The sequence below is a fragment of the Cetorhinus maximus genome, chromosome 17 (assembly GCF_964194155.1).
Source record: "Cetorhinus maximus chromosome 17, sCetMax3.hap1.1, whole genome shotgun sequence".
Lineage (NCBI taxonomy): Eukaryota > Metazoa > Chordata > Chondrichthyes > Lamniformes > Cetorhinidae > Cetorhinus > Cetorhinus maximus.
In genome coordinates, this window is record NC_135895.1 from 5,680,375 (window position 1) to 5,692,612 (window position 12,238).

General features: G+C 43.6%; 1 protein-coding gene across 2 annotated transcripts in view; it reads left to right on the forward strand.

Annotated features, from left to right (window-relative positions):
- The first annotated feature begins 2,579 nt into the window (after positions 1-2,579).
- syde2 (synapse defective 1, Rho GTPase, homolog 2 (C. elegans)) overlaps positions 2,580-12,238 on the forward strand; it is a 126,405-nt gene continuing 116,746 nt past the window's right edge. For both annotated transcript variants that reach the window (XM_078560660.1, XM_078560662.1), the window contains exon 1: positions 2,580-4,340. In XM_078560660.1, coding sequence (XP_078416786.1) covers positions 2,732-4,340 — 1,609 coding nt within the window. In that variant the 5' untranslated portion in view covers positions 2,580-2,731. The remainder of the gene's footprint in view (positions 4,341-12,238) is intronic.

The following is a 12,238-nucleotide window of genomic DNA, read 5'->3' on the forward strand; positions in this document are numbered from 1 at the left end:
GTGGATAGGGAGCAGCTGTTCCCCTTAGTTGAGGGGTCAGTCATGAGGGGACATAAGTTCAAGGTGAGGGGCAGGAGGTTTAGGGGGATGTGAGGAAAAACTTTTTTACCCAGAGGGTGGTGACGGTCTGGAATGTGCTGCCTGGGAGGGTGGTGGAGGCGGGTTGCCTCACATCCGTTCAAAAGTACCTGGATGAGCACTTGGCATGTCATAACATTCAAGGCTATGGGCCAAGTGCTGGTAAATGGGATTAGGTAGGTAGGTCAGGTGTTTCTCACGTGTCGGTGCAGACTCGATGGGCCAAAGGGCCACTTCTGCACTGTGTGATTCTGTGATTCTGTGAGACGAAAAATTTGAGAGGAGATGAAATAGAAATCCAAATCATGAGGTTAATGTAGATAGAGTGAAATTGACAGCAAAGTCATGATTCCAATTTATGGTGATTGCCAAAAGAACCAATGGCCATGTGAGGAAAAAAAATTTTCTGCAACAAGTGGTTAGGATCTAGAATGCACTGTTTTCAGAGTGTGGTAAAGGCAGATTCATTCTGGGTTTTCAAAAGGGAATTGGATAAGCACCTGAAGAGGACAAAATTGCAGGGCTGTGGGGAAAGGATGTGGGAGTGGGACTAGCTGAGCTGGTCTTGCAGAGACCTGGCACAGATACAAAAGGTTGAACAGCTTCCTTCTAAGATTCTATGTTCTCTGGAATTTAGAAGAATGAGAGGTTATCTAATTGAATTTATGAAATTCTTCAGGGGCTTGACAGTGTAGATGCTGAGAAAACATTTCCCTGGCTGGGAAATCTAGGACTTGGTGTCGTAGTCTCAGAATACAAGATTGGCCATTAAAGACTGAGATGAGGAGAAATTTCTTAACTCATAGGGTTGTGAATATTTCAAAGTCTCTACTCCAGAGAGTTCTGGTTGCTCAGTTGTTGAGTATATTCCAGATGAAGGCTGATACATTTTTAGTTACCAAGAAAATTAAGGGATATGTGGATAGTGTGGGAAGATGGAGTTAAGATAGAAGATCAGTCGTGAAGGCCATAAGACCATAAGACGTTGGAGCAGAAGTAGGCCATTCGGCCCATCGAGTCTGCTCCGCCATTCAATGAGATCATGGCTGATCTGATAATCCTCAACTCCACTTTCCTGCCTTTTCCCCATAACCCTTGATTCCCTTACTGATTAAAAATCTGTCTATCTCAGCCTTGAATATACTTAATGACCCAACTTCTATAGCCCTCTGTGGTAAAGAATTCCACAGATTGACTACCCTCTGAGAGCAGAAATTCCTCCTCATTTTTGTTTTAAATAGGCGACCCCTTACTCTGAGATTATGCCCTCTGGTCCTAGACTCTTCCACAAGGGGAAGCAACCTCTCAACATCTACCCTGTCAAGCTCCCTAAGAATCTTATATGTTTCAATAAGGTCGCCTCTCATTCTCTTAAACTCCAAAGAGTACAGACCCAACCTACTCAACGTCTCCTCATAAGAAAATCCCTCCATACCCAGGATCAACCTAGTGAATCTTCTCTGGACTGCCTTTAATGCTAGTATATTTTTCCTTAGCTAAGGGGACCAAAACTGTTCACAGTATTCTAGGTGTGGTCTAACTAGTGCCTTGTATAGTTTTAGCAACTCTTCCCTATTTTTATACTCCATTCCCTTTGAAATAAAGGCCAACATTCCATTTGCCTTCCCTATTACCTGCTGAACTTGTATGTTAGCTTTTTGTGATCCAGCTCCTTTATTCTTCCTGCCAAAGTGCATAACCTCACATTTTCCCACATTATATTCCATCTGCCAAGTTTTTGCCTACTCATTTAACCTCACTTAATCCCTCTGTAGACTTTTTGTGTCATCCTCACCACTTGTCTTCCCACCTATTTTTTGTGTCATCTGCAAACTTGGTGATAGTACATTCACTTCTCTCATCTAAATCATTATTATATATTGTAAATAATTGTGGCCCTAGCACTGATCCCTGGGGCATCCACTAGTTACAGTGAACTCAGAGAATGGCAGATTTGACGGGCCAAATAGCGTGTTCCAGCTCCTCCTTATGTTTTTATGTATGATCCAGACTCTTATCTTTCATCCCTTACTTTTCTCTACTTCTTTTTCTCTTAGTTACTCCATTTCTCTTCATTCCTTTGTACTCTTCTCTCTCTCATCCTGTACTTTTCTCCGACTTTTCTCTAATTTTCCCCATTTCATCTTTCATCATCTTTTTCTGTTTTCCCATTTCTCTTTATTCCTTTGCATTCTTCTCTCTCCTTCCTCGACTTTTTTCCAATTCATTTCTCCCACCACTGACTTTTCTTCTACACGATCCAGGTGTATGCTCAGGTGTGTTGGGAAGAGGGGAGGGACGGTTACCTGGTGCCGCGCCTGCGCGCTCGCACCTTCGCGGGGGGCCGAGCAGCTCCCCGCCCCCTAACCATCCCCGCTCCCTTATTGGTTTAGCCGGTGCGGTGGGCGGTACCCGGCGGCTCCGCGCTTGCGCGCTGCCCGCCCCGGCCGGCTCGCGCGGCGGCGGTTGGTGAGCCCAGCTTCAAACAGGAGGCTCGAGGATGGCTGACGCGTGCGCGAGAGGCGCCAGGCTGAGCAAGGAGGCAGCCCGAGCTCCGGAGCCAGTCAGATCGCGCAGGAGCGCGGCCAGAGCGGCGGTAGCCCTATCGCTGGCCGGGCAGCGACAGGTAGCCTAAAGAGAGCGACACAGAGCGATGGCCGATCCCTTACGCCGGACTCTCTTCGCCAAACTGAGGGGAAAGAAGTCCAAGAAGTCGCCGGGCGGCGGGACGAGGAGCCAGGAAGGTAAAGCGAAGCCTCCCAAGGAGCGGCGGCGGCAGCAACAAGAGGCCGGGCCCGGGGTAGTGGTTGGCGGTGCGAAAGTTTTAGCAGGGTCGGGGAGCAACGGCGGAGAGGAGCAGGAGCAGCAGGAGGAGGAGGAAGAGGAGGAGGAGGAGACGAGGATCCCCGGCATCGCCAGCGGGCTTGGAGCGCAGAGCCCGGTGCCAGCGGACGAGCCCGCCGGGATCGAAGCCCAGGAGATGCAGCCTGCGAGCGGGGTGCAGGCGGCGGGGGGAGCGGGCTGCCCGCCGGAGGCGAACGGCATCCTCTGCATCGGCGTGGCAGGGCTTGTAGCGGGTGCCCTGACTGGCTTGGAGCTGATGGAGATGTCGGGCTCCCCTCTCCCTACTCCCCTGCATGCATCCCCCAGCCCTGGGCAGCAGCAGCCCAGCCACAGGCAATCCATCCACTCACTAGACAGCCAGGAGGAGGAGGAGGATTACTATGATAACCAGTGTTTGCAGGGCTACTACGAGCCCGACATTCGAGGCTTGAGGTGCCCCAACCTGCCCACCGTCCCGCAGTCTCACTTGCAGACTGTCCTCTCCCAGAACTGTAACAGGCACAGGAAGCACAGCCTCGACAGTGCCCAGGAGAAAGAGAGGCTCAGGACCCAGTTGCAAGAAGCCTATTATCTGCTCATACATGCAATGCATGACATGCCAATGGATAACCCTGCAAGTAATAGATTGGGTGGTGTGAGCTGCCATTCACAGGATAGTGTTTGCACACAGTCATCAGTTAGGGTTATAGACAGTGACGCTTGGTCTTCTGATGAGATTAGCCTGCAGCAACAGGTATCCGATACAGATTCTCTGCCAGGTAAACACACTGGGTCTCCCAAGAAAGAATTTGCCAGCAAAAGCATTGCAAACCTAGTTAGCGTGATAGACAGACCATCATTGCCACGATCAGTGAGTGATGGGGTTATTAATTATGCTAATGTATCTTGTCTCAGTGACACTGAATCGAAAGATGAACAGTCAGAACACAGTGTGCATTATCGTGCTTTCAGAGGTCTTCACAATGAAGGCCAGGCTTCCTGCAATGCTGGGAGCTCACATCCTAGTCATTCGCCCTCAGTTAACACTTCAGTGTGTGTTAAGGATGTAATTCAGTCTTCTGAAGGTAGCATGATGTTGTTTAAGGACTCTAGCTGTGATGTGAATAAGTTGAGAGATTCCAGTGACATGGTCTGTGGATCATGTGGCAAACAAGATGATAGCCAGGGATGCTCTTTAAAACCACCTGCAGTGACAGTCAACAAAATGCAAGAATGGATGCACAGAGGACGCATGCTGTCCTTGGAGATGAAAGAGCGTATTAGTGGGTCTGTCAGAGTCAGTATGCCATCTGGTTCATTGCCAGGTCAGGCAACCAGCAAAGAAGTAGAAGTACAGAAGACCAGTTTCCCTGCTGCTATAAGAGTACAAGGAAACAAAACAGCACCGTCCCCTACCAGCCAGAGAGTTTTGCTGACAGGTAGGAAGTTGCTATAGCAACTGGATCACTTCTTCATCGGGCCTTTTGCACGGATCTGTCGTCCACTGTGAAGCATCCAGCTGGTGTCTTACACTCCAGAATAAGCTGTCTGCAAATGGGATTCTGCCTCTTGTCTGTTTGACTGATTGGTGACTAACTCTGGTGGAGGCTGTTTCTTTCCTAAGATTATTGATTCGGAATTTTAAAGGTGGTGGTAGGCTGCCACTAACACTGGGTTATGATGCATGATATTACTAACTTTATATACCTATGCAATATATGGTGAATTTGCTATTCCTGTCTCCTAATCAAGTAGGTATTGAAAATCAGTGTTTGTGAAATCAGTTGGCAATTCATATTGTAAGTTCTGTATGGCATTAGGTTTGCCCTTGTTGCATACTTATTACTGGTTTGTAAACACTTCTAAATATTTCTTAATGGGAAGATTCATCTGAACTACAAAAAAGCAGGGTGAAACTGGAGGTGTTACTTGCTTCTCTTCTCTCTCCACCCACCCTTTGCCATTTGCAAGCTCTGTTTGCATTCTGGTAAGTGCTGTATTGGCACCATCTATTTCTTTTTATCTATCAGATGAAGCTTGGGAAGTTCTTGAGTGTATTCTCTCTTTCTTGCAACTCACATTGGATTTGCATACACAGAATTGTTGTTGGTGACTATCAGGGCACAGAAAATATTTTGTGAAGAAAATGTTAAGTATTAGTTTGAACAGTGGCAGTGCTAATTGAACTGTAAACTTATTGTAGAATAAATCAAAGTAATTGTTGAAATGTATTTGAAAAACACGAGGTAATTTCTAGTTTTATAGTTGAAGCTTTATAGTATATCTTAGAACAAATACATGTTCCTTTAGTTAATTTTACAAAGCAATTTATTTGATTTAAAGCAAAACACTTCTCTCAACTCATTTATTTTCTAATGGTACAAACTCCTTGATGTTTCTTTGATTTTATTACGAGTATCTTGCATCATTTTAGCATATAGGAAAATGTTTCTCCTGCATCAATCACTTGTTTGCAAGTCTATCTAAAATGCTGAAAAATTGTCAGTTGGATATGTAGAAAAGATTCATTTGTTTTAAAACATGTTTTTTAAAAAAAACTTATCCTGACCATGTAAATACTTCCATCGTGCTGAAACAAAATGAATGCCAGCCCAAATGAAATACCTTCATTAGGAGTTCGCTGCACCCTACCCTCATTGTAGTAAAGTAAGAACTCAAAAATATTTCGAAGGCAATTTTTTCCCTGTCGTTGAACGAGGTTCACTCTCGCAATGTCACATTGATTTTTCTTCAGTGTTATGGTCAAATGATATGCAGTGAAAGTAGCACGCTAAGCAGTTTTTGCTGTGCTATTGATGGCCAGCATTGTGTTTAACCACAATGCTCCCACATGCATTTCTGTAATTCATCAGTCATTTTTAAAGGTGAGCCAAAGAATGATGTTTATCTATTTAAGCTGAGATAATTACATATACACAAAATAGATGCAATTATGCTACTTTTATGTATTTGTATACACTAGAGGAAAACAGTGAAGACACTTTTGAAGGGTGTGATTAATTAGTGTTACGGGTTTTAGAGACGTATTCCATAGAACATGAAGAACTGTATTTGGAGCTGGACATCAGTCACATTTAACCCACTATAAGGAAATATAAATGTTATGCCTTTATATTTCCAGTCTACAAACATTTATTTCCTTTTGCCACATATTACACTTTAGTGCCTAACATTCTATTATAAAGGTCTGTACCCATTTAAAATAGAAACTTCCTATATTATTTTTTCACTCTCATTACAGCCATGCATCAGTGGTGACACTGTAGCACTTCACGGTTGTGTGCTTCCCAATTCCCTGGCTGAATTGAACAGAACCTCTTTTAATTCAGCCAGATCTACTTCCCAAATTTTGCTGTTTATGGTTAAATAATATTGAATCCAAGTATTATGTCAAAATAAGTACAGAGTGGAGACTGAATTGCACCTAAATGCCCTGGCCATATTCTCCATTTGTAATCCTGCTTCACTTGAAGAGTGTACTTGATCTTGACTACACCTATGAAATGCGATGGAAGATCTAGTGGTGTTTAAGTGCTTTCTGATCTATTAACTCGAATGGTACAATGTGAAGATGAAAACTTTCAAGACTGATTGCTGAATGAAGAATTGGAGCTTTAACAGCTAAATCGGATTTGGTCTAATTTAAATTGCATGCAGTTACTGCCTTTGCCTTCAGATTTCACCCCCATCCCCTTCTTCCTCCCCAACCTGGTAATCCAGAAACCCAGGGGTAATGCTCTGGGGACCTGGGTTCGAATCCCATCATGGTAGGTGGTGGAGTTTGAATCCAATAAAAATCTGGAATTAAAAAGTCCAGTGATGACTGTGAAACCATTGCCGATTGTCATAAAAAACCCCCTGGTTCACAAATGTCAATTAGAGAAGGAAATCTGCCGTCTTTATCTGGTCTGGCCTACATGTGACTCCAGACCCACAGCAATATGGTTGACTCCTAAATGCCCTCTGCAAGGACAGTTGGGGATTGGCAATAACGCTGGCTGAGCCAGTGACGTCCACATCCCATGAACAAATTTTTAAAATCACCACAAACTCCCTGGGGAGGTCTTTGACCTGTGAATGTGTGGTGATGTGTCCCTTGTTCCACCCTGATGGCATAACAGTTATCAAGAATTCTCAACCTGAGGAATTGCACTCATGCTTTCTCTCCTATAGCATGTTTGTGTTTGAGTTGCCTTAAGATGAAAGCAAATTACTATGGATGCTGGAAATCTGATTTGTAACTCTGCCTTTTTTTGCAAGACTCACCCCATCGTTCACTTTTATGTGGACCAAAGTACTGTCAGCAATACGTTTATTGTGGTGTCTCAAAATCAGCCATGTTGTGTGGAGCTTGGATTTTTGATAGAAAATATGTATCTGCCTTTACATTGCAGTTAGTGATCTTGCAGCGAGTTATCCTGCAGAACTGTGCCCAAGATGTTCTTTCAAATCCTAACAGTAGTTATTCTTTCCCACTTCAACAACAACATCATACATTTATGTCCCACTCCTAGGTTGTTTGAGGGAAATTATGGCCTATATATTCTCCCTTTTTGAAATGCCCTTTTTCTCTGAAATGTGACTTGCCAAACATTCTTGGGCATAAATTAGTGTAAATGTTATAATTCTTGGAAAATGCTGAATGTGGCTGGTGTATAATTTGCAGTAAACTACAGTATTATTACCATCATTTACCATTAAATGTTAGTTATTTCCAACAAGCTTTAGTTCTGTCAGAATACTGCAACAAAAGAAAAGAACTACAGATGCTGGAAATCTGAAATAAAACAGCAAATGCTGGAAAACACTCAGCATCTGTGAAGAGAGAAACCAAGTTAATGTTTCAGGTCGATGACCTTTCATGTGAGTACTGCATTTGATGAAAGTAAATATTGCTACACTGAGTTGGATTACAAAAGCAGAACTATTAAAGTAAATGATATCCATGTTTTAGTCAGAGGATTACATGGGTTAACCATTATTGATCCACAATTTTTATTCTTGAAGTGACTTTTAATGATTTTTAAAGCTGGGATAGATTTTTTGAAAAATAAACTAACTGAATATCAGAAGTCTGTCTCAGAAAGGAATATTCCCAGATATCAAAATCTTGAATTTCAAGTGCACAATTCGATCTTCTTGAGATTGTTTTTAAAGTTCATCTTTAGTTTTAAGGTGTGTATATATAAAAATACTGCTGTGAAGGTTGTCAAAATTACTGCCGCACTAAAGGCTGGTCATGAGAAGAATTGGTAGCCTTGGGCACTGATTCCAGACATGTGTATGGTCTGTTGACTCTGGTATGTGGAACATTCTGTAGAGCTTTCTTCAGTGAATGTATGTGTTCGTTGAATTACTGGCCTTAGGTTGAGCCTCAAGCTACAAATTCCCTTCTCTTTTCCCGCTTCCTCTTTCTCCCCCTCACCCCCGCAAAAGTATCTCAATAAATGGTAAGAATGTTTGGGTATTAATCAAAGCATTTGATTTATGTTGTATGAAAGCTTTAATTGGAGTGTAAAGGAGCTACCAAGCTGAGCTAAGGCATTGTCCAGTAACATCTACAGACCTAAAGCATGACTAAATGAAAGGTTGTATGTTGGGAAGGCTGTAATTGCAGACAGGCAGCTTGATTAAAGGATGAGGCCATGCCTAGAATCCTTGTGGCTGTCCTCCATTATGCAGGCAGTTCATTATTGTGGTTCTGTTTATTTTCTTGACATGCATGCTTAAAATAACTCCGTGGAATCAGGTGCAGCAGTGAAAAGGAAAAAAACAGATTAATGTTACTTATAACTAAATGTCTTTGTAAGTGGGCAACAGGAAAGTTAGTGAGAATTCTTTCACCTATTTAAATTGCTACCTCAATGAGTTCAGTAAAAGGGTACAGTGGTGCCTCAATTTGCTTTCAACTTCACTGTTCAATGGTTGGTTATATTTACAGTAAGAAAATGCTAACTCAAAGGTTGTATAATAAAATGTGAGATCATCTGATTCATATGTTGGACATGAATTTCACTTTTTTTCTCCAATTTACTTAACTAATTTTCTTCATTTCATCTTCTGGGAGGCAGATCTGCAGATGGCAGTTGTCCTCCAGTACCTCACTGAAATGCCCATTCATTTGTGACCCTTAACCTTAAATATCAGCAGATCAGCCACAGAGTGTTTTAAAGCCAAGTTGAATCCCACCCTTTCCTGATGATCACACAATCGTGCTTTCAACGCAAGTTACTGGATAGTGCTCAAGAACAGGGACCTTGTCTAGCTGGCAATGTCCTCTTCCCTTCCATTCCCAAAGCTAGAAGCACTGAAGCTAATAAAGCAAAGAACTTGAGACCTTTCTTGTCCCTAATTCAGTTATTTGTTGGATAAATCTCTAAACCATCAAACAAGTTTCTGTTATAAAATGGTTAATCAAAGGTAAAACTGGTAATATAGAGTGCAAAAGGTAGTGTACTTGTTCAGATAAGGCCTTGTCACCTTTGAGGCCTGGGTTTAATGTTTTTTAACAAGGTAAGTGGAAAGTCTTTTCTCTCCATTGGGGGTCAGAAGTGAAAAAAGTTTAGGGAGATTTAACAACATTCCTGGCAAAGGCAGACTCAGAGTAGCAACCTACCTATATTCAAGATCAGTTGAGCTGTTCTGCATATTGAATGCTACATGTGTGAATTATATTTGCCACTTCATTTATGCTGGCTAGATTGTACTTGCCTTCATTAATTGGCTAGTTGCAGTGGGGCTTATTTCTAAAGAAGCCCAGAAACTCAGTTAAAAGCAAAATACTGTGGAAACTAAGAAACCCAGTGAGGTTCACATCCCATGAACAAATAAAATAAAAGCCCAATACACGCAATGGGTAACCCAGCTGCATGAATATTATGCCTATCAACTATTGTGTACTGGACAAAGGTTTTGGAATATCCCTGGGCAAATGGCACATTTGATGGACATGTTCTTGGAATCTGAACATCACTGACAAGGCAAGTATTTATTACTCATCTCTAATTGTCCCTGAAAAGGTGGTGGTGAGCTGCTGCCTTGCACCGCTGCAGTCCATGTGGTACAGGTACAGCCACGGTGCTGTTAGGGAGTTCCAGGGTTTTGACCTAGTAAGGGAACTTTGGTATAGTCCCAAGTCAGGGTGGTGTATGGCTTGGAGGGGAACTTGCCCTCATCCTCCTAGGTGTGGAGGTCACAGGTTTGGAAGGTACTATTGAAGGAGGCTTGGTAAGTGCATGTTGAAGGAGGTACAACGTGCTGCAACTGTACACCGGTATGATATTGGCCTGTAACTTTGAGCTACCCAACGTTGGATTTGGAGGGTACCCCAAAGATCCGCTGGGGAATCCCCCTGGGATATTTGCAGGTAAAGGTTTTCACAGCAATTGCATAGAAATGAACAATTGTGCTGCGCAGGGGACCATCTGAAAATGTGCTTTAAATCGCAAACTCCGGATGGTTCAACCAGAGTTATACCAATAGTGACTCAGAAAAGGTTAGAAGAATTAAAAGCTTTTCTAACTTTTGAGTAACTGTTGTAAAGAAGTCCAAGACTGAGCCCACGGGCCTTGCCACCGCCACCCCACCCCCCCACCCCAACCCCCGACACCCCACCAGTCCACCACCTCTCTCCCCGACCTACGAAAGCACCACCCCAGTCCAACCCCCTGGACCTCATGCACGGCCCCCCGCTCCCCCCAGCCGTAGTTTGGACTCTCCCATCCGCTTCCCGCAGACTTCTGACCTACCTCCCCCACAAACCCCCGGACCCCTGACTTCCGCCCAACCCACCCCCAGACCTTGGACCACCCCCAAGACCCTCCCTCGGACCCACCACCCCAGCCTGACCTCCAACCCTTCCCGGACCTCCTACCGACCTCCGCCCTAGGACTTCTAACCATCTCTTTGCCCCCCCACCCACTGGACTTCTGACATATTTCCCCCCCCACACTCCTGGACTGCTCCCGGTCATCCCCACCCCCCTAAATCCTACCCACTTAACTTCTCCTGGCCTGTCAATTTCTCTGGACCATTAAACTTGCTTTGTGGCAGTGACTGCTGTAAAAATGTGGGCGTGGCCTCCTTGAATCCACTGGAGCCACGCTTCGCTGGGGCCTGTGAGGCGTATTTCAATGCAGGCCCTAGGCAGCTTTGGCGAACGGAAGTGTCAACATAATTTTCAAGGTAAGTAGGTATTTTTTCGATTTCCCCTCCCCACCCACTCACCCCCCCACTGCAGGCCCCAGCAAAATTCCTGCGGGCCATCTCTTTCCGACACCACTAGTCAGAACCTACGGCCCATTATGTGATTAAGTATTGCATTGACTTCAGCTAAACTGGAGTTGCAAAGTGTTAATGTTGCCATCACTGGATGTAATTGAAGGGAACAACAGGAGAGGAAAGGGGAGAGGATCCGTTATCCAATACTGACAAATGTAAATATTTGTATTTATAGATTGTTAACCTGAGGGCATGAAGTCATTTTGTTCTTGCTAATGAATTTGAAAATCCTTATGAGGAATTTTCTGGTTTCTTCTAAAATTGAAGACAGTAAGGTACCAAGAATTATAAATTGCCATGCCTACTTAGTTGCCGGAAGGCTGAATGTTTGTTGCTGTTAGTCTTTTGAAATACTGTTCAACAAAAAGTGAGAGTATTGTTTGAAACTTAGTCTGTAATTGGCAGAAATTTGTCTATAAAGGGAGAATGGTAGACCTGCTGGTATTTCATAGCTTGCCACTTCAAACAAGAATGAGCATTGCATGATAGTTAATTAGATGCTAGAAAATGTTAGTGGTATGAGGATTCATCAGAATCTGTAAATACATTCCTGGTGTTATAAGAATGCCATTACTCAACCAGCATAATATATTTGGGTATAAATTATGATGTCTTGCCTAAAGGTATGAGTGGGTTCCAGCCTCACTCCATGACTTCAGTACAAAAATCAAGGCTGACACTCCAGTACAGTACTTAGGGAATGCTACACTATTGGAGGTATTGTCTTTCAAGTGAGAACATAAAAAATAGCAGCAGGAGTAGACCATATGGCCCTTCAAGCCTGCTCCACCATTCAATACGATCATGGCTGATCTTAGGCTTCAACTCCACTTAACTTCTCTTTCCTCATATCCCTTGATTCCCTCAGACCAAAAACCTGTCTATCTCAGCCTTAAATGTATTCATTGATGGAGCATCCACAATGCTCTGGAGTAGAGAATTCCAAAGATTTACAACCCTTTGTGTGAAGTAAGAGGCAACTTCATTGAAACCTTTCAGATCCTGAGGGATCTTGGCAGAGTGGATGTGGAGAGGA